This window comes from Dreissena polymorpha, chromosome 1 (assembly GCF_020536995.1).
Source record: "Dreissena polymorpha isolate Duluth1 chromosome 1, UMN_Dpol_1.0, whole genome shotgun sequence".
In the NCBI taxonomy this organism is placed as follows: Eukaryota; Metazoa; Mollusca; class Bivalvia; order Myida; family Dreissenidae; genus Dreissena; species Dreissena polymorpha.
Genome location: NC_068355.1, coordinates 9,153,298 through 9,174,390, shown reverse-complemented (window position 1 = coordinate 9,174,390; position 21,093 = coordinate 9,153,298). Strand labels below are relative to the sequence as shown.

Genomic DNA, 21,093 nt, shown 5'->3' with positions numbered 1-21,093 from the left:
ATAGGCACGAATTCCTCGTGGTTCACGTGCTCATGACGTCATGTACATGAGCGACGATACAAACAAAGAAACCCAGCAAAAGCAGAAATATGACAATTACTGCAACAAAAAGTATAGAAATATAAACCGAATGATACAAATAAAAGATAAATAAACTTTATCCTTTTAAACTCCGCCAAAAACACAGTGAAAAGAACACATAAGTCCTGAGCCTAAAATAGGCGTGCACATGGTTTTATCCGGAAAGGAAAGATGAGTTGTGGTTCTTGATTTCCTGTTAGGTTGCATTGTACTATGTTTAACCTGATTTGGATTCTTATAGAGGTGGACGATTCCCAGCGCTTGAATATTTTCCGGATGAAATAACTCCCTTGGAAAGGGGTAAGCTAGAGATAACAGGTAACGTATTTATGATATTAAAATAACTTGTAATGGAACCACTATGCAGATTAGCTGATTTTCTTAGATCTTCCACTGATAAGATAAGATCTGCCCATATTTCATTAAGATCAGATGAAAACTATGACCTCTATTGTCTACACAAGGTTTTTCTATGATTTGACCTAGTGACCTAGTTTTTGACCCCAGATGACCCAAATACAATCCCAACCCAGATTTCATCAAGATAAACATTCTGACCAAATTTCATAAAGATTTGATGAAAACTATGACCTCTATTGTCTACACAAGGTTTTTCTATGATTTGACCTAGTGACCTAGTTTTTGACCTCAGATGACCCAAATACAATCCCAACCCAGATTTCATCAAGATAAACATTCTGACCAAATTTCATAAAGATTGGATGAAAACTGTGACCTCTACTGTCAACACAAACAAATTGTTGACGGACGCACGCACACACACACGCACAACGGACATCACACGGTCACATAAGCTCACCATGTCACTTCGTGACAGGTGAGCTAAAAAAACATTCTGGTCAAAGGCATGCATGTTTATCATTCACAATGCTTTATTTACTTTCTATGTAAAACTCTTTTCGCCTTGACTAGATTTTGTGTTCCAAAGAGACTTCCTTTTAAAAAATCCTTAAAAGCAGAAAGAGATGGCCGTTAAACGTGTGCAGACCACAGAATGATTCTGAAATCAAAAGCATTCTCCTGGTTTTCTCCTAGTGCCACTTTGATATTCACTAATTAACAAGAGTGTCTTACCTTTTAGACAAATCTGTCCATTGTGTCAACCAATCACAGTTCTTGATATCCTTCATACACGCCTGAAATAGGTTATTCCATTGATTTAAACAGAAAAACTTTCTTTGATATTAATCTGATAGTAATGAGTATTGGTAATACTACGAAACGTCTTTTAACTTAATTGAAAATTTCCTTGATATTAATTTGATTGTAATTGATAGTAATAAGAAACATCATTCAAATTAAAAGGAAATGTTATTAATAGCAAAGATACTGTAAAAAGGCAACATAATATGTGTATGCAATTATGTTGGTGGAGCCAAGTTTATGCATTGAATTAAAACAAACTTAGACTCATGAATTATTTAAAGCTTCACTCCCAAAATACTTTCCAAACAATTTTGTTTTGTGAAAATTATTTCTAATAGACATCTTAGCAACAAACCCACAGTGATATCAGTCTAATAATAAAGATGTTATTATTATTAATTTTCCAGTTCTTAAGGCAACACACGGTGATACCTCGTGAGTAAATCGAACACCTTTACTATATTCATACCAGTGAAATAATCGTCATTTACAACATTATAACTGATGCTGGTTTAAAATGTATTAATGTTGTTGAATTTTGCCTTAGAGCAGCAGGGGTGTGATATATGGAGAGGAAAATGCCCTACCCCTCTGTCAGGGTTCAACAAAATTCTTTATTTGGAAATAAGGTAAGCAACATTTATAACTTTTTGTAAAATAAGTTTGACATGGAAAGGGAGGAAATCAGCTGAAAAGAGGAAAAAAAAGAGCTGTCTCCATCGGAAGACATATTCCCCCGAAAAACACTTTTTCGAAACCAAAACGCAGATTTCAAAACCTAAATGCAGACCCTAGGTTCAAGGTCAAGGTCAAAGGGGTCAAAATTTGTGTGTGTATGGAAAGGCTTTGTCCATATACACATGTATACCAAATATGAAGGTTACATCTGAAGCGACATAGAAGTTATGAGCATTTTACGAAACCAAAACGCAAAAGTGTGACGGAAAGACAGACGGACAGATAGACGGACAGTGCAATCACTATATGCCCTCCTTCGTGGGCATAAAAAACACCCCTGAGCAGGATTGTTAACAAAGTCAAGATTATTCATTTAAGGGTTGAAACTAGTATACCCTCACATCAATTTGTCATCTATGTCAAAGGGCAAAGAACTCCCGAATGTGAAATTACAATGGAAAGAAAAAAATGTCAATCACATAAACACTCTGAGGCGATGGAATACTTAAAATTGTAATGCAATCACTTGAGAAATGTGCATGTAGTTCTCTCCACATATTTACAATATTTCGTGCTGCTGCAAGGCCCATGCCAATGTTCAAGTGAAAAAACTATAGAATGAAAGGATCAGTGTGCATGAAAAAGAAGTGTCTTGCATGCATATCTACCCTTAAATACAAGCAGGTGAGCAATGTAGAAGTAGTTTGCTCCTCTACCCTTAAATACAAGCAGGCGAGCAATGTAGAAGTAGTTTGCTCCTCTACCCTTAAATACAACCAGGTGAGCAATGTAGAAGTAGTTTGCTCCTCTACCCTTAAATACAACCAGGCGAGCAATGTAGAAGTAGTTTGCTCCTCTACCCTTAAATACAAGCAGGTGAGCAATGTAGAAGTAGTTTGCTCCTCTACCCTTAAATACAAGCAGGCGAGCAATGTAGAAGTAGTTTGCTCCTCTACCCTTAAATACAAGCAGGCGAGCAATGTAGAAGTAGTTTGCTCCTCTACCCGTAAATACAAGCGGGCGAGCAATGTAGAAGTAGTTTGCTCCTCTGCCCTTAAATACAACCAGGCGAGCAATGTAGAAGTAGTTTGCTCCTCTACCCTTAAATACAAGCAGGTGAGCAATGTAGAAGTAGTTTGCTCCTCTACCCTTAAATACAAGCAGGCGAGCAATGTAGAAGTAGTTTGCTCCTCTACCCTTAAATACAAGCAGGCGAGCAATGTAGAAGTAGTTTGCTCCTCTACCCTTAAATACAAGCAGGCGAGCAATGTAGAAGTAGTTTGCTCCTCTACCCGTAAATACAAGCAGGCGAGCAATGTAGAAGTAGTTTGCTCCTCTGCCCTTAAATACAACCAGGCGAGCAATGTAGAAGTAGTTTGCTCCTCTACCCTTAAATACAAGCAGGTGAGCAATGTAGAAGTAGTTTGCTCCTCTACCCTTAAATACAACCAGGTGAGCAATGTAGAAGTAGTTTGCTCCTCTACCCTTAAATACAAGCAGGTGAGCAATGTAGAAGTAGTTTGCTCCTCTACCCTTAAATACAACCAGGTGAGCAATGTAGAAGTAGTTTGCTCCTCTACCCTTAAATACAAGCAGGTGAGCAATGTAGAAGTAGTTTGCTCCTCTACCCTTAAATACAAGCAGGCGAGCAATGTAGAAGTAGTTTGCTCCTCTACCCTTAAATACAACCAGGTGAGCAATGTAGAAGTAGTTTGCTCCTCTACCCTTAAATACAAGCGGGTGAGCAATGTAGAAGTAGTTTGCTCCTCTACCCTTAAATACAAGCAGGCGAGCAATGTAGAAGTAGTTTGCTCCTCTACCCTTAAATACAAGCAGGCGAGCAATGTAGAAGTAGTTTGCTCCTCTACCCTTAAATACAAGCAGGCGAGCAATGTAGAAGTAGTTTGCTCCTCTACCCTTAAATACAAGCAGGCGAGCAATGTAGAAGTAGTTTGCTCCTCTACCCTTAAATACAAGCAGGTGAGCAATGTAGAAGTAGTTTGCTCCTCTACCCTTAAATACAAGCAGGCGAGCAATGTAGAAGTAGTTTGCTCCTCTACCCTTAAATACAAGCAGGCGAGCAATGTAGAAGTAGTTTGCTCCTCTACCCGTAAATACAAGCAGGCGAGCAATGTAGAAGTAGTTTGCTCCTCTGCCCTTAAATACAACCAGGCGAGCAATGTAGAAGTAGTTTGCTCCTCTACCCTTAAATACAAGCAGGTGAGCAATGTAGAAGTAGTTTGCTCCTCTACCCTTAAATACAACCAGGTGAGCAATGTAGAAGTAGTTTGCTCCTCTACCCTTAAATACAAGCAGGCGAGCAATGTAGAAGTAGTTTGCTCCTCTACCCTTAAATACAAGCAGGCGAGCAATGTAGAAGTAGTTTGCTCCTCTACCCTTAAATACAACCAGGTGAGCAATGTAGAAGTAGTTTGCTCCTCTTACTCATAACAACATATGCAGACAAACAGATTGAAGAACGAACCAAATGACTAACCAACAGAAGCCTCAAACTTTGGCCGAAAAACTAGCAGGCTTATCTAGAATTTCATAATATGTAACTTGTTTCTCATATAAATATTTAGTACCTCCATTATCTCCAGTAAGGCATCCACTATAGTCTCGAGAGACGACAGGGGCATTTTCTCATGTTCGGGAGCAGACATGGTAAACGAGCGGTCCCCAGGTCGGAAACTTGTGCGGAAAGCACTCACTGCTGCTGATTTAACCTTGCTGATTCCAAACAGCTGGTAGAATTTTGGCAGTGAGAATTCAGCCAAGCTCATTTTCAGAACTTTCAATGTGTTTTCTGCAAGTACGAAGAAGGGACTTGTGAATATGATACATTTTTATTATAAATTTACTAACTGGTTATAATTAATGCATTAGAAATGTAACAAAATGATACCATATAAACTGTGAATCAACACAATGCCATATAATATTGGAGCACTTCATTTAAACATCATACATTTCAATCAAATAACGATGCATTCAATTTTTGGCAATGCAATAAATAAACAAGGGACAAAATTGTCACAAAACCAGGTTTCCATTGTGAAAAAAAAATCTGATAAAGGGAGAAAACTCAAACTGAACTTTTGAAATGAACAAACAAAATTAACCCCCTTTGTAAGTTTGTTTTAAAAAAAATTATATTTTTAGTCGTGGCGACCTTGACATTGGAGATATTGACGTGATTCTTTCGTGCGACACACCGTCCCATGATGGTGAACAAATGTGCCAAATGATTTTAAAATATCACAATGAATGACATAGTTATGGCCAGGACAAGCTCATTTATGGCCATTTTTGACCTTTGAACTCAAAGTGTGACCTTAACCTTGGAGATATCGACGTAATTATTTCGCGCGACACACCGTCCAATGATGGTGAACAAATGTGCCAAATGATTTTAAAATCTGACAATGAACGACATAGTTATGGCCCGGACAAGCTTGTTCCGCCCGCCCGCCAGCCAGCCAGCCAGCCAGCCCGCCAGCATTCGCCAATCTAATAACCAGTTTTTTCCTTCAGAAAACCTGGTTAAATATTCAAAATATGAATTTTCTGATTGTACCGTGCTTTATTTAGTAACAGAAGGGACATGATTGCTCTGGAGGGCTCAACTTAGTTCACGTGATACACAATTTGTAAAGATTATACCTTGTTTTTGCAAGAAAATTGGATTATTAAATGTTAACAATAAATATGTTTCATAATAATGCTGAGCCCTTTGTTCTGAAATTGGCTTCCATAAGGTGTAACTTAGACTAATGGCCTTAACTTAAGAGCGTTTTTATTTAAGTTTACACTACACCCACAGCAAGCACAACCCTGGACATTAACAAGGTGCATTTCCCCAAAACAAGCCTCAATAAATGTAATTAGGTTTATCTGTACTAAGGTTTAGTCACCTGAGAACTGCAGTTGTGAGCATGTGCACAGGGAGTGGATGATGTTGATAACGAGGCCGTGGGTTGAAGCCCGCAGGGATAGCGGCCCAGTGCACACCAGCAGAGCTACGATGTGGAACAGGAACGGCAGGTGACTCGCAACTGTCAAATGAGGTTGAATGAGTAATGGACTATTACATGTCAATATCAATAGGGTTACAATAGATAACTACCATAGCAATACTCAAGTAAACAAGATATGTGTTTGTCAGAAACACTATGTCCCCTACTGCGCTGCTTTGATTAATTTTTTTTAAATCATTTGGCAGGTACTGATAATTATCTCCCTTTTAAGCTTATTACTTCCCTTGGATTTGTTTTTTTTACCTTTGACCTTAACGGATGACCTTGACCATTCACCACTCAAAATGTGCAGCTCCATGAGATACACATGCATGTCAAATATGAAGTTGCTATCTTCAATATTGCAAAAGTTATGGCAAAATGTAAAAGTTGGAGACAAACAAACCAACCAACCAACAGGCAGGGCAAAAACAATATGTCCCCTACTATAGTGGTGGGGGACATAAAAATGCCACTGAAAGTAGCTTTCTGGCTAAGGCTCCTGTCCTTTTAAACTTTTTTACAAGGACAAAAATGCTTCAATTACACAAATATAAAGCAGAGAATCTGTTCAATCAGAAAAAAACACTAGCTTAAGATGTTTGTGCTCATTGTGACAACTAGTAATATTACATAGCATAGCTTAAATTACTGCAAGAAAATGCAAAAAAAGTTAAATTAGGTCATATCATTCACATGCTTTCTTACTGTTACAAATAGAATTTTCCATTTAAATTATCAACGCTTTATCATATTTCAGTAAAACAATATGTTGAGAAAAAAATATCAGTACAATTTCCCCCCTCCCTTCAAAACACACACAATTTACTCATAAACGTTTTGTCTCTAATACCCTTACCATCAAGTGAGTTATTGAAGGAAAGCATGAGGAGGTATCTGGCCAGGATAGCGATGTCATCCCACATCAGATGCTGCTCAAGGGTGGGGGTTGGGGAAGCACAGGTCTTGTCTATAAGCTGAACATGTAGTAAGTGTACATACATGTAAACATGATTGAGATTATGGTTGAATATTAAGTTCAACTTGTGTAAGAAAAATACTTTATGTGAGGATTTATATTTTCAACAATACAACTTTACATGACTCATTAATACTAGAGTTTGGATAAGATCAATTCAACTCAGTTATATATGTTCATAAAAAATTAATTTCCAAACGTGTCAGAAAAACTAACACGTTTGCAAGTTCAGACACATGCCTCATTTTCAGAGTACTAGTACACAGGCTTATAAAAAGTCCTAAAGAGGGAAACTCTATGTAATAATTTCAAGATCATAATTAAGATAAGCCACAGCTACAGAGTAACAGCCAGGAGAAAAACTTGCCTACCCTGTACAGTCTCCCTAGAAAAGCCAGCCTACCCTGTAAAGTCTCCCTAGAAAAGCCTGTCTACCCTTTACAGTCTCCCTAGAAAAGCCAGCCTACCCTGTAAGAACTAAATAGAAAAGCCAGCTTACCCTGCACAGTCTCCCTAGAAAAGACAGCCTACCATGTACAGTCTTCCTAGAAAAGCCAGCTACCATTCAGAGTCTCCTTAGAAAAGCCAGCCTACCCTGCACAGTCTCCCTAGAAAAGCCAGCCTACCCTGTACAGACTAAATAGAAAAGCCAGCCTACCCTGCACAGTCTCCCTAAAAATGACAGTCTACCCTGTACAGTCTCCCTAGAAAAGCCAGCCTACCATGTACAGTCTCCCTAGAAAAGCCAGACTACCCTGTACATACTCCCTAGAAAAGCCAGCCTACCCAGTGCAGTCGCCATAGAAAAGCCAGTCTTTCCTGTACAGTCTCACTAGAAAAGCTGGCCTACCCTGTACAGTCTCCCTTGAAAAGTAAGCCTACTCTTTACAGCCTTCGTATAAAAGCCAGCCTACCCAGTACAGTCTCCCTAGAAAAGCCAGACTACCCTGTACAGTCTCCCTTGAAAAGTCAGCCTACCCTGTACAGTCTCCCTAGAAAAGTCAGCCTACCCTGTACAGTCTCCCTAGAAAAGTCAGCCTACCCTGTACAGTCTCCCTAGAAAAGTCAGCCTACCCTGTACAGTCTCCCTAGAAAAGCCAGCCTACCCTGTACAGTCTCCCTAGAAAAGCCAGCCTACCCTGTACAGTCTCCCTAGAAAAGTCAGCCTACCCTGTACAGTCTCCCTAGAAAAGTCAGCCTACCCTGTACAGTCTCCCTAGAAAAGTCAGCCTACCCTGTACAGTCTCCCTAGAAAAGCCAGCCTACCCTGTACAGTCTCCCTAGAAAAGTCAGCCTACACTGTACAGTCTCCCTAGAAAAGTCAGCCTACACTGTACAGTCTCCTTAGAAAAGCCAGTCTACCCTGTACAGTCTCCCTAGAAAAGCCAGCCTACCCTGTACAGTCTCCCTAGAAAAGCCAGCCTACCCTGTACAGTCTCTCTAGAAAAGCCAGCCTACCCTGTACAATCTCCCTAGAAAAGACCGCCTACCCTGCACAGTCTCCCTATGACCTTTCTGGAGACGAGCTGCACGTTTGCAGAGGTCAAGGCCACGGCTGTGTCAGCCATGATCTCAGCCTGTATGGAACCCAGACCGCCAGTGACACTACGCTTGATGAAACTGTCCAGCACCATGTCAAGCAGGTCAGCCACTTGACCAATGTTGCCCCAGATCTTCGCTTGGATTGAGGGATACATCTGCAATTGGAACACACAGGTGGGGGCTGCATGTTAAATGATGCATGTTTATTTACTCTTTATTTTTGCTTTTTCTTCATCGCTTGATGCCAGCCCATAGAATTTGCATGACAATGCAAATTCTCAACAATTTGACGAACTTTTGGAAAAACATGGTCCCTTCTTAGCACATTTTTAATGGGATATGCCTCTAACATAACTATAAGAAATTACACAATAACACAATCAAGGGTATGTGCAACGTGTAATGTGATATAAATACTGGAATACATTAAGAAATATTTATGTTTCATAAAAAGAGCAGTCACTGGTTTCAAAGCTCTCAAACCACAATTGATTGCTTAAATACTTTCAAAGATATTTTGAATGATCTGCAATCCCATCGATCCATCTAATAGGCCTCCACCAACTTCCTCATATGAAAGTGACATCACAGAAGTCCTACCTCCACTTCCTCAATCGTCATGGTGATCAGCTTGTCCAATATCAGGGCCACCTTCTGTCTTTTATTCTCATCAGCATGGCGACAAAACCTGAAATAGGAAACTGCTTGTTTGGACCCAATGGAAAATGAATTGAATTGAGCATTAGTTTTACCTTTCAAAACCCAGTTTATTTTATTCTATTATTATATTTAGTTTATTTTTACATTTTGAACCCAATTTCTGATCAAATTGGCATGGCATGCTTATGAAACACAGTCATCTTAATCATTCTATAGTTGGATATCCTTATATATGGGTAAAAACAAAAATTCAGGTGGTGTAATAAGTGTTACCTACCACCATGACATGTTTTATTATATTCATCTAAATCAGCTCTAACCCTTTATCCATGCAAACCAGCCTGATCAGTCTAGTTTACCCATTCCCTCATTATAAACAAAGTGAAAATGGCTTTTGCAACCAGCATAAAGCCAGAATAGCCTGCAAGTAACTCGCAGTCTGTTCAGTTTTTTTACTGTTTGCTGCTAATCAGTATCTAAGGCTGAAGCATTTAAAACTTGAATCTAGTAAAAAAGGTCTTTAATGACATTTAATTTTCTATGGAACTACAAAATTCATGGAGTACGACCTTACCTGGTCAGGTTAGGCAACCATGGAGTGATGTACTCTAGACACAAATGTTTGAGTTCTATGTTGGAGTTCCCAAAGCCCTGGATACACTCCTCCAGGAACTCCAGGGTCAAGTGAGGCTCATTTTCGGCCAGGGTGTCACTGATGGACTTGATGAAGATTGTGTTGTTTGCAGGAATACATAGACCTACAAGCCATCGTATTTACACAAGAATTAGAATAATCATAATGCTTTCTACTAATAAGAATAATTCGTTTTAGTCTAAACCTATTTAAAGAAAGCCCACGTCTTATTGAGACAATCTGGAGTCTGTTATCTCAACCAGTACTAAGTATCAAAAGAGAATTGCAAGTCACAGATGGTGTTTCAGCAGTAATGACATACTTATGTTTAACAATTGAACAAGTAATTATATTGTGTAATTATTAATTTTCTATTATGATTTTTAAAGAAACATACATTCTCAAGTTTAATCCAACCTTAAATAGACAAATGACTTTGTAAGTCTTAGCAAAGTAATAAAAAACTTAAATGCAGAAAATTTCTTCAAACACTGCTATGTGTTTTCTAACAACCATACAGCTGATTTCCATAGAAGTACCATTTTGCCTTACCCGTAGTTTCCAAAAGCTGTCCTTCAATTTTGAGATCAAACGTCTGTGTGAGGGCACACAGCAGATTGTATGCTGCTGAGCGCAGGCTAGGGTCAGAGCTGCCCAGGTTCAGCAGGGCTACGTTGAGAAGCGTCCCTGGCACATCCTTGGGACGAATCTTGGTATGAACCGTGACAGTGTCGGGCTGGGAGAGCTCCCAGCGAGTCCGGATGTGGATGATGTCATGTACGATGTTGTCACAGTCGTTGTGTATGAACGACAGCGGTCCAGTCTCGTTGGAAATGGTCAGGGTGAACTGGTTGTCATCCACAAGACACACCTGCAGATGGATACAGAACAACTAGAGCTTGGTGGTAAACATAAGTACTTCCCCTAAGTAGTGTTTAAAGCATGTGCGTAAAGTGTAGACCCAGATAAGCCTGTGCATTCCGCACAGGCTAATCAGGGACTACACTTTCCGCTTTTATGTTTAAAGCATGTCTCTTCTTGGTAAAAATCCAGTTTTGGCAGAAAGTGTCGTCCCTGATAAACATGTGCAGACTGCAGAATCTAATCTGGGAAAACACTTTACGCTAATGCATTAAACCCCCGTTTCAAAGAGCACGGCCCATATCTAAGTGGTACATGTATACCAGTCAGTAATGTCTAAGATTACCTCCTCTATTTCAGAAGCGTAGTAGACGTCATTCAGGAGCACCTGATGACCCAGCACTTTACTCTTCTCTGCAGACGTAATCTGTATTGCATTTGGCCCGACCTGTAACATATGACATGTTTTAACTTAAAACCAATCTCTCATTTCCATGATCCTGTTTGTTCTGTAGAGATGACTTCAAAATAAGGTCATATTAAGAGATGGCTCTTTAAACGAAAAATTGTTTAAAGAGTTACCTTATTCATTGTTTGTTGTTTCTGCAATTGACAGAAAGCTTTTTACATTGCAAATAACAATTTGGCGATGTCTACAGCCAAAATCAAATGTTTAGTGAGTCATATGTAAGCTAACGTTTGCATTACAACACTTTGTTGTGGATATGTTCAATATGAGAACATGCGAAGATTTTTTCTTTGAAAGTCAGACCCAGTTGCTCAACACCATAACTGTTTGGCACAAGTTTGCCTTGATTGCACATCATAAGCTCTTGGTGGTTGAGACCAAGGCTTAATATCTAATGCTAAAATATCTTCATACGATAGTATAGTTCTCTTGGGCATGAATCTAGCATAACTGTAACTTTACTATCCTAAAGTGCGAACTTGAAGGAATCAGATCATAAAAAATTAAAGTATTTCCTGAATCTTAAAGCTTACCATAACTGTACCTTGAAATAATCTCGAACAACAAGCTTACCTTAATGGTAACTTTGGTATCTTTGTGTGATAGTTTGAGAGCATTGCTGGATATTTTCAGATCCTCTTCCAGTGCCACGGTAGAGCCAGGCAACTTCTGATGGTCCACATCTATGTACTCATTCAGCCTGGCTGGGTGGTCAATAAACACAAGCTTTCTGTTGCCCTAGAAACCAAAAAGGAATGTGAGTTAATACGAGTAAACCTTTTTTGAAAAGGAAACAAGAATGGCTATAAATTGAAATAAACAACTCAAATAGCGCTTTCTGTAGTGATAACATGCATTAATCAGAAATGCTGAATATAAACAATTCCTACGATATGGGATACAGCATTTCTGTGTGATCGCCATTGCCATAAACACTCCAAAAATACATTAACATATTCAATAATGGGGAATGTGGGCAGAAATCTTTATAAACAAAATTATCAAAACAAGTTCCAATAAAACATGAAAAATCTAAATGTTTGCAAGCTAACCAGGTACTACTCACCTTGAGAGGGGTGAGGATGCGGTCATGAAACTTTGTGTACTCTCGGACCCAGGAGTTGCAGTTGTAGATGTACGTGGCCATGATGTTCTGATAGACCACCTCTGGCATCACCACAAACCATTTGGACAGGAAGTCAGTCTCAATTGGGCAAACAAGAACAGTTGTCAGTTTCATAACTATCGTTTGTTGAGTGCGAAAGAACAAATATTAGCACATTATCATCGCCATTTTCAAAATAAATTCTTCTTCAAAGTAAGAATCTGAAATATTTGTTTCATCACTTAATTTATCACATCATTTAAGTGTAATGTATGCACACTATGTTTTATATTCACAATAATGGGAGCCAAGTAAAAGCCTTGCTAAGATTGATTGAAGAGTATGATTGAAAGAAAACAAAACATGTACAAATACATACTTACTATACATATATGATTGAACAACTTTTAATCATTTTTATTAACTGCAAAATAAAAGTTTCAAGTACCCTAAATCTATTTTCAGCGCAGGTGTGAGTGAAGTCTATACACAGTTCAAAGGGCTTATTGTAGAATGGCTTGAGGGTCAACAACACATGGTAGATCAAAAGGTCCCCGTTGATTTCTCCAACTCTGAAAACATCCACACACTAAATTGTATTGTTGTTTCATTAATTTGATTGTCCAATTCAGTCATTTCGGCATCAACACTACCATCAATCAGGTCATTTATTTAGTCATCATTATTATTTGCATGATTAACATCATCACAACCTTCATCATTATCACCACCATCATCCTCATCACTTACAGCATACAATACATGTATCAATACCGCCCAATTGAATGATGTACGGCAGAAAGAGTAAGAATACTTAAAAGCCCATAAACACTCAAAATTAAAGAATATTTTGTACAATATTTCACAAAATAAAGTAAACACATAAAAAATTACTGTCTCTTATAGCAATATCAAACATTTCAACGCTTGATGAGGTCAGGTAACATGGATAGAACGCAATACAAAATGCTAGTTTTTATTTTTTGTGTTACTATATCTTCCATTTGGATTTCCAGCTACGATATCTGAACATTTACAAGAGAACGCGAGACTATTTTCTGGCTAGAGTCGGAAGCACACCATAGTTCTTACAAATATGTTTTTATTCTGACTCTGCCAGAAGCTTGTTAATGTTAATGTAATAATGTTGGGATAGCGTGGTGGGAAATTTACATGGAATATCTTGTGACACAAAAATAAAAACAAGCATTTTGCATCGTGTTAAATCTATGTTACCAAACCACATCAAGTGTTGAAATTTTGACAATTGCTTTAAGAAACACTGAATTATTATGGGTTAACTTTATTTTTACTAAATAAGATAATTGCAAGCTGTCCCAATATACAATGTTTCAAGGAGAACTCACTATCTTTCACAAACCAATAGATTACATTGTATTTATCATAAGAATTGTTTTTTCTTATATCAGCAAATAGCTTGCAGTAAAAGGGACACTACATGTGCCAATCATAATCCGAGAATATCAAACATATAAGATTTGCAGATGAATTTACATGTTAAGTTTGATTGGCAATAATTGCATAATATCAACTCTGCCTAGCATTGAAGCAGAGTGGAGGACTCACTTGTAACGTCTGGCGATGTAGTAGAAGACAGGGTTTCCTGCCCTGGAGGTGCCAGCCTGGTAGAAGATGTGAAGGTTCTTGAGAGATTTGAACTCATCCTTCTCATGCATGTTCCGCTTAGACATGATCTCTTCAAACTTGGTGCTCGTCATATCCATGCTACTCCATCTGTGGACATCGCAATCATGGACTTAAAAGTTCAAGGGCAATAATATGCTACTCCATCTGTGGACACCCCAATCATGGACTTAGTAGTTCAAGGGCAATAATATGCTACTCCATCTTTGGACACCCCAATCATAGACTTAATAGTTCAAGGGCAATAATATGCTACTCCATCTGTGGACACCCTAATCATGGACTTAGAAGTTCAAGGGCAATAATATGCTTCTCCATCTGTGGACACCCCAATCATGGACTTAGAAGTTCAAGGGCAATAATATGCTACTCCATCTGTGGACACCCTAATTATGGACTTAGTAGTTCAAGGGCAATAATATGCTACTCCATCTGTGGACACCCCAATCATGGACTTAGAAGTTCAAGGGCAATAATATGCTTCTCCATCTGTGGACACCCTAATCATGGACTTAGTAGTTCAAGGGCAATAATATGCTACTCCATCTGTGGACACCCCAATCATGGACTTAGAAGTTCAAGGGCAATAATATGCTTCTCCATCTGTGGACACCCTAATCATGGACTTAGTAGTTCAAGGGCAATAATATGCTACTCCATCTGTGGACACCCCAATCATGGACTTAGTAGTTCAAGGGCAATAATATGCTACTCCATCTGTGGACACCTAATCATGGACTTAGTAGTTCAAGGGCAATAATATGCTACTCCATCTGTGGACACCCTAATCATGGACTTAGAAGTTCAAGGGCAATAATATGCTTCTCCATCTGTGGACACCCCAATCATGGACTTAGAAGTTCGAGGGCAATAATATGCTACTCCATCTGTGGACACCCTAATCATGGACTTAGTAGTTCAAGGGCAATAATATGCTACTCCATCTGTGGACACCCCAATCATGGACTTAGAAGTTCAAGGGCAATAATATGCTTCTCCATCTGTGGACACCCTAATCATGGACTTAGTAGTTCAAGGGCAATAATATGCTACTCCATCTGTGGACACCCCAATCATGGACTTAGTAGTTCAAGGGCAATAATATGCTACTCCATCTGTGGACACCTAATCATGGACTTAGTAGTTCAAGGGCAATAATATGCTACTCCATCTGTGGACACCCTAATCATGGACTTAGTAGTTCAAGGGCAATAATATGCTACTCCATCTGTGGACACCCCAATCATGGACTTAGAAGTTCAAGGGCAATAATATGCTACTCCATCTGTGGACACCCTAATCATGGACTTAGTAGTTCAAGGGCAATAATATGCTACTCCATCTGTGGACACCCAAATCATGGACTTAGTAGTTCAAGGGCAATAATATGCTACTCCATCTGTGGACACCCTAATCATGGACTTAGTAGTTCAAGGGCAATAATATGCTACTCCATCTGTGGACACCCCAATCATGGACTTAGTAGTTCAAGGGCAATAATATGCTACTCCATCTGTGGACACCCTAATCATGGACTTAGTAGTTCAAGGGCAATAATATGCTACTCCATCTGTGGACACCCTAATCATGGACTTAGTAGTTCAAGGGCAATAATATGCTACTCCATCTGTGGACACCCCAATCATGGACTTAGTAGTTCAAGGGCAATAATATGCTACTCCATCTGTGGACACCCCAATCATGGACTTAGTAGTTCAAGGGCAATAATATGCTACTCCATCTGTGGACACCCTAATCATGGACTTAGTAGTTCAAGGGCAATAATATGCTACTCCATCTTTGGACACCCCAATCATACTTAATAGTTCAAGGGCAATTATATGCTACTCCATCTGTGGACACCCCAATCATGGGCTCAGTAGTTCAAGGGCAATTATATGCTACTCCATCTGTTGACACCCCAATCATGGACTCAGTAGTTCAAGGGCAATAATTCATGGTACATGGGTAACTTGCTTGAAGAAGATTTAAGGCACTGTCATGAAATATTAAAACATTGCCATTTTTATAATTTGTATTATATCTGTGAAAAGCAATTACTGGCTGTATGTAATGAGATTAAAGGGTAGGAGTCTTAGATGAAGCCATTTGGTTTAAAATGACCAAGAAGTGTATTCATTACCTTGAATCAGCCAGAAGATGAATTTTGGTCATTGACAATCTGAAAAAGATAGAGAATATTTGTTGTATTCGGTAGAATATATATATTTTTTTAGGAGTGATCATTAAAATATATATTTTTTTATCATCACAAGTGAATTAAAATCAGTATTCCACACACTTTAACAAATTTTATTTTTATTTTATGCTTTTTTTAACCGTTTATTTAGATTGTAAAAGAGTTAACCTGGAGAATTTCGCTGGAATATAAAAAAATAAATGACGTAATTTGGTCGAAAAAAATGACGTCATTGCACAGTAAAACTGTAAAATATCGATATTTTTCACTGTTATTTTCACTGTTAGAAACAGTGAAATATCAGTTTCCTTTCACTGATATATCTCTATAAACCACTGGAAAGCATAAAATTAATGATTTTCTCTTAATCAAGTTGATGTATCTATTGTTAAATTGTGTTGAGGACAATTTTTGCTACAAATCTCATGTTTTTTATTTACTGCAACTCTTTCATACAATGTCTTTCTTTCTTACAACACAATTTCACACTCACTTATCATTTATATAAAATGTATTAAAATACTTGTTTAAGGTTCTTACATCACTTCTATTACTTGAAAATTGGAACAAAAGTATCACTAAATAAAAGATCTGTACATGGAGTCATTCCAAAGAGGGTTGCATACATTAAACTGTGTTCTCGCAAATGTCACTTAAACACACAGATAAGACAAATGCAACTAACCAGTCTGTTTCTTTCAACAATATGCACATATCTGAATGGCTTCACAAAGTGACAAACACAATTTTTTCATTAATAATTTGTTACATAATAATTAAGGTTTTTTATGAACCATGCTGACATCATAACAACTTGGGTCATGGGTAATATTGCTGTAAATTAATATGCTTTTAGTCCATAAATATCTTAAAAAGACCAGCATTTTTATTAAAATTATTCAAGAAAAATTACAAAACAAGACATTTTTTATAAAAACTTTGGCAGACACATTTATAGCCATAGGATGTCTATTGACAATCAAAAGATGAACGATTGCCAAAAAAACAGAGATCCTGTGGGAATATGAATGAACACTTTATCTTCTTCACAAGTAATATCACATCTTCAAGATCAACCCGCAACATGATGTGTTTTACAAATTATTGTTGCCATCACATACTGAGAATCTAAGGGTCTGTGTTCAGGTGGTCCCAAGTATGCTAGTAGAGTGGCCATCTTGTCAAACGGGCGTCTACCAACTGCCTTGTGGTCCCTTCAATTAGAACAGATTGTTTCAGCATCTTTTTAAGAATCTTCAATGCAAATGAATGACAAAGTGATATTGGTTGTGGGTTAGACCTGCATATTAACATGAATAGCAAAATTACACAATAAATGTGAACACCTGTTTATTTTCCCTAAGATCTATGAAGTAGTCAAAAGTTAGTTTGCAAATTTCTTCCAAGATTTCCGACATTCACATCAATAAATTAATGGACATTAAAGGACACAGATTTGTAAACAGTAAAATCCAGGTCTTTGCATAAAATAATGTTGCAAAAAATCATCCCAAATACAAATTTCAGTTTAGATAATAAAAACCTATGTTGATATACATGCTGGGCAATTGATCCTTCGGAGTAACTGACAATTATAAACACAAGGCTAATTGGCCCAAAATAAGGCAACAGAAACAGATTTAACTCTTCCAGTGCTGGAACCAAATTTTGAAGGCCTTTGCAAACAGTTTGGATCCAGATGAGACGCCACAGAACATGGCCTCTCATCAGGATCCAAATTGTTTGCTTTTCTGATAGATTCTTTGAAAAAAAATTCAAAGAAAATGCTTATTTTAGAAATTCAGCAGACGACAAATTTACCAGCATGCAAAGGGTTAAAGCACAGAATGGCTGACCTGCTACTGGACAAATAGTCCCCTATCTTCTCCTGGTTGTTCCACAGCAACCGATGGAGCGCAAGCACATTGGCGTCATTGATGAATGAGAGGCTGTGGTTGCCAGTGTCCGGTATGTCCACATCCGAGGCTATCTCAGTAAAAAACCTGGCAGGTGATAAAATAAAAAATAATTGCCTTTGTAAATGAACGATTGTAAGGCCTGAAGCACATGTTCATTAAACAGAAATATAATGGTCAAAGCAGTAACATTTTCGCCTCTCCATCCCCATAGATGCTTTCCAACAAAATCAAGCTTGCGACTCACTAAGTTCCATATTGATACCTCATATTTATAGTCAAGATATGCCAGGGACAAAATGTTTGCATGAACATTCACTTAGGCAATAAGTGAGAAATTATGAAAGATTATGAAAGCAAGCGTGGTGAATCTTAGGAACTGCACTTTCCCTCATAGATAATTATAAACTTACAGATTAAGTTACAAAGTGATCAAAAAAGAAAACTTAAAGAGAAATATCTCTATATAAAATGGAAGTTATCATTCTTGTGCACTTCACATTTTCCTATATTGTTTTCAAGCTAAAACTTTCAAAGTTTGAATACAGAAAGAGCTGTAACTCAAACAAATTTGAAAGAGTTTTTGTTCCTGTGCACACCACATCCCCTCAATCAGATCTACCTACCTATTTAGTTTCAAGTCGACAAGTTTAACCCTTTACCACTTAGGTACGTATTTTCACGCAATTGTGGTCACTCAGAAAGTTACATTTAATTGAAGACCTTTCTCACTAAATTCAAATTTTAAAGGCTTTATTTCCAACCCTTAGTTACTGATAAGTAGCAAACAGCATAAAATCTGAACAATAGTGGGCAAATAGTTATTTCAACATATGTTATAGAATTGTAAGCTGCCATAACTGATTAAAAAACCCACCATTTAATTTTAAATGTAATGTCACAAACAAAAATTTAATCAGACATTTACAACACAAAAACACATGCATATATTATGTCCACACAATATATGAAATAAATATGAACAAGAGTGCCAAACTGTCACAAGATACGCCCGTTTGAAGGTTTTGGACAACTCGATAACTTTACCATGACCCATATTTGAGCTTGACCTACATATCATCTAGACACAACTTCTGACCAAATTAGGTGAAGATCAAACTAAAACTACTTCAATTAGAGAGCGGACACCATGCTAAATGCTTGAAATGCACTAAGTGAGCTGATGACCTCGTTTTTGACCCGGCATGACCCATATTCAGTGATTTTTTTTGCCAGAAATTACAGCCGATATTCGGCTGCTTCCCAATTGCAAACTAGATGCAACTACTGACCAAGTTTGGTGAAGATAAGATTTATACAATTTGAATTAGAGTCCGGACAAAGTAAAATGCACTAATTGACCCTTTGACCTAGTTTTTGACCCAGCATGACCCATATTCGGACTTGACCTAGATATCAACTAGATGCAACTACTGACCAAGTTTGGTGAAGATCGGATGAATACAATTTGAATTAGAGTCCGGACAAAGTGGCGCCGTTGAAAATGCACTAATTGACCCTATGACCTAGTTTTTGACCCGGCATGACCCATATTCGAACTTGGCCTATATATCAACTAGATGCAACTGCTGACCAAGTTTGGTGAAGATCGGATGAATACAATTTGAAATAGAGTCCGGACAAAGTGGCCCCTTTGAAAATGCACTTATTGACCCTATGACCTAGTTTTTGACCCGGCATGACCCATATTCGAACTTGGCCTAGATATCAACTAGATGCAACTGCTGACCAAGTTTGGTGAAGATCGGATGAATACAATTTGAATTAGAGTCCGGACAAAGTGATGCCTTCCGCCCGCCGCCCGCCCGCCCGCCAAGGGGTTTCACATAATACGTCCCGTATTTTATACGGGCGTATAAAAAGCCATTAAGACACAAACTTGTGTTGCTGTTTGTTATTGGTGATTCCCAACATAAAGGAAAAGCAAGTAAATATTTAAAACCAAACATTGGTACGCCCTGACAAATATCTCCACATATTTGGGCATAATGCATGTGTGTAAAGTGTTGTTCCAGATTAGCCTGTGAAGTCCGCACAGGCTAATCACCAACGACACGTTACGCTTAAACTTGATTTCCGATAAAAAGGGACTTCCTTTAAACGAAAAAAAACATTAAAGCGGAAAGTGTCGTCCCTGATTAGCCTGTGCGGACTGCACAGGCTAATCTGGGATGACACTTTACGCACATGCATTTTGCCCAATTTTCACAGAACAAGACACAAATGTACCTGCGTCCTGCCTCAAAGTTTGTTTTCAGGATGTCATTGAAGCCTCTCATGTGGTTCTCCTTGGTGAACAGCAGGTGGTTCGCTATGTTCTGCATTATCTTGCACATCAGCGTCAGACCTCGCTTGATCTTAGGGGTTGCTTCAACGTCAATTATCCCAGATTCATAAGGCGAGACTGAAAATCAAACATCCTGCTCTGCAAGTTCATTTGATAAATAACATAAATATGCATTTTTTTTTCATCCTTGTTCATTAACAATTTAAGTTTGTTTTCTATATTGAGATTATTAATCCATTTTAACAAACATCTATTTATTTATTACAGTTTAAATGTGCTTAAGTAAATATCGTACATTATTTGTAGTCCTTTGTGACAGTGAAGCACTGGTAAAAGTTATATTGAATTAAATCAAATGATTGATATATATGGTCATTAAAGCTTGTATAATTACATTTCATTAACTGAAACACAAACACTTGGGAAATAAAGCAACAAAAGAATTATTTATGACAACTTCAAATGCTTAAAATAACATATAAAGGACATATAACAGCAATTGTTTAATTTCTTTTTTGAGTACCAGTAAACGTCACTTTCAAAATGAAGGAAAATTTCTCAAAACAAAGGAAAAATATAGTTTGGAAGTGAACTAATAAAATAGTTGTGTGTAAACACAAGCACCTTGCATCATCAAATTGGTTTCATAGAACAACATATTCAATCAATTAAAGTGAACTAATAAAACACACTAGTTTTGTGTAAACACAAGCACCTTGCATCATCAAATTGGTTTCATAGAACAACATATTCAATCAATTTGACCATTTCTATTGTAATGTTCAGTACATATGGAAAATATGTTGTAG

General features: G+C 37.9%; 1 protein-coding gene across 1 annotated transcript in view; it reads right to left on the bottom strand.

Moving 5' to 3' along the window:
* LOC127870426 (neurofibromin-like) overlaps nucleotides 1-21,093 on the bottom strand; it is a 173,567-nt gene that overhangs the window by 54,571 nt on the left and 97,903 nt on the right. Inside the window, 17 exon segments of the mRNA XM_052413023.1 lie at nucleotides 1,177-1,238; nucleotides 4,515-4,735; nucleotides 5,844-5,984; nucleotides 6,805-6,922; nucleotides 8,415-8,621; nucleotides 9,067-9,154; nucleotides 9,701-9,884; nucleotides 10,313-10,631; nucleotides 10,968-11,069; nucleotides 11,664-11,828; nucleotides 12,157-12,294; nucleotides 12,644-12,767; nucleotides 13,783-13,950; nucleotides 16,004-16,042; nucleotides 17,182-17,274; nucleotides 17,917-18,063; nucleotides 20,227-20,401. Coding sequence (XP_052268983.1) covers nucleotides 1,177-1,238; nucleotides 4,515-4,735; nucleotides 5,844-5,984; nucleotides 6,805-6,922; nucleotides 8,415-8,621; nucleotides 9,067-9,154; nucleotides 9,701-9,884; nucleotides 10,313-10,631; nucleotides 10,968-11,069; nucleotides 11,664-11,828; nucleotides 12,157-12,294; nucleotides 12,644-12,767; nucleotides 13,783-13,950; nucleotides 16,004-16,042; nucleotides 17,182-17,274; nucleotides 17,917-18,063; nucleotides 20,227-20,401 — 2,491 coding nt within the window.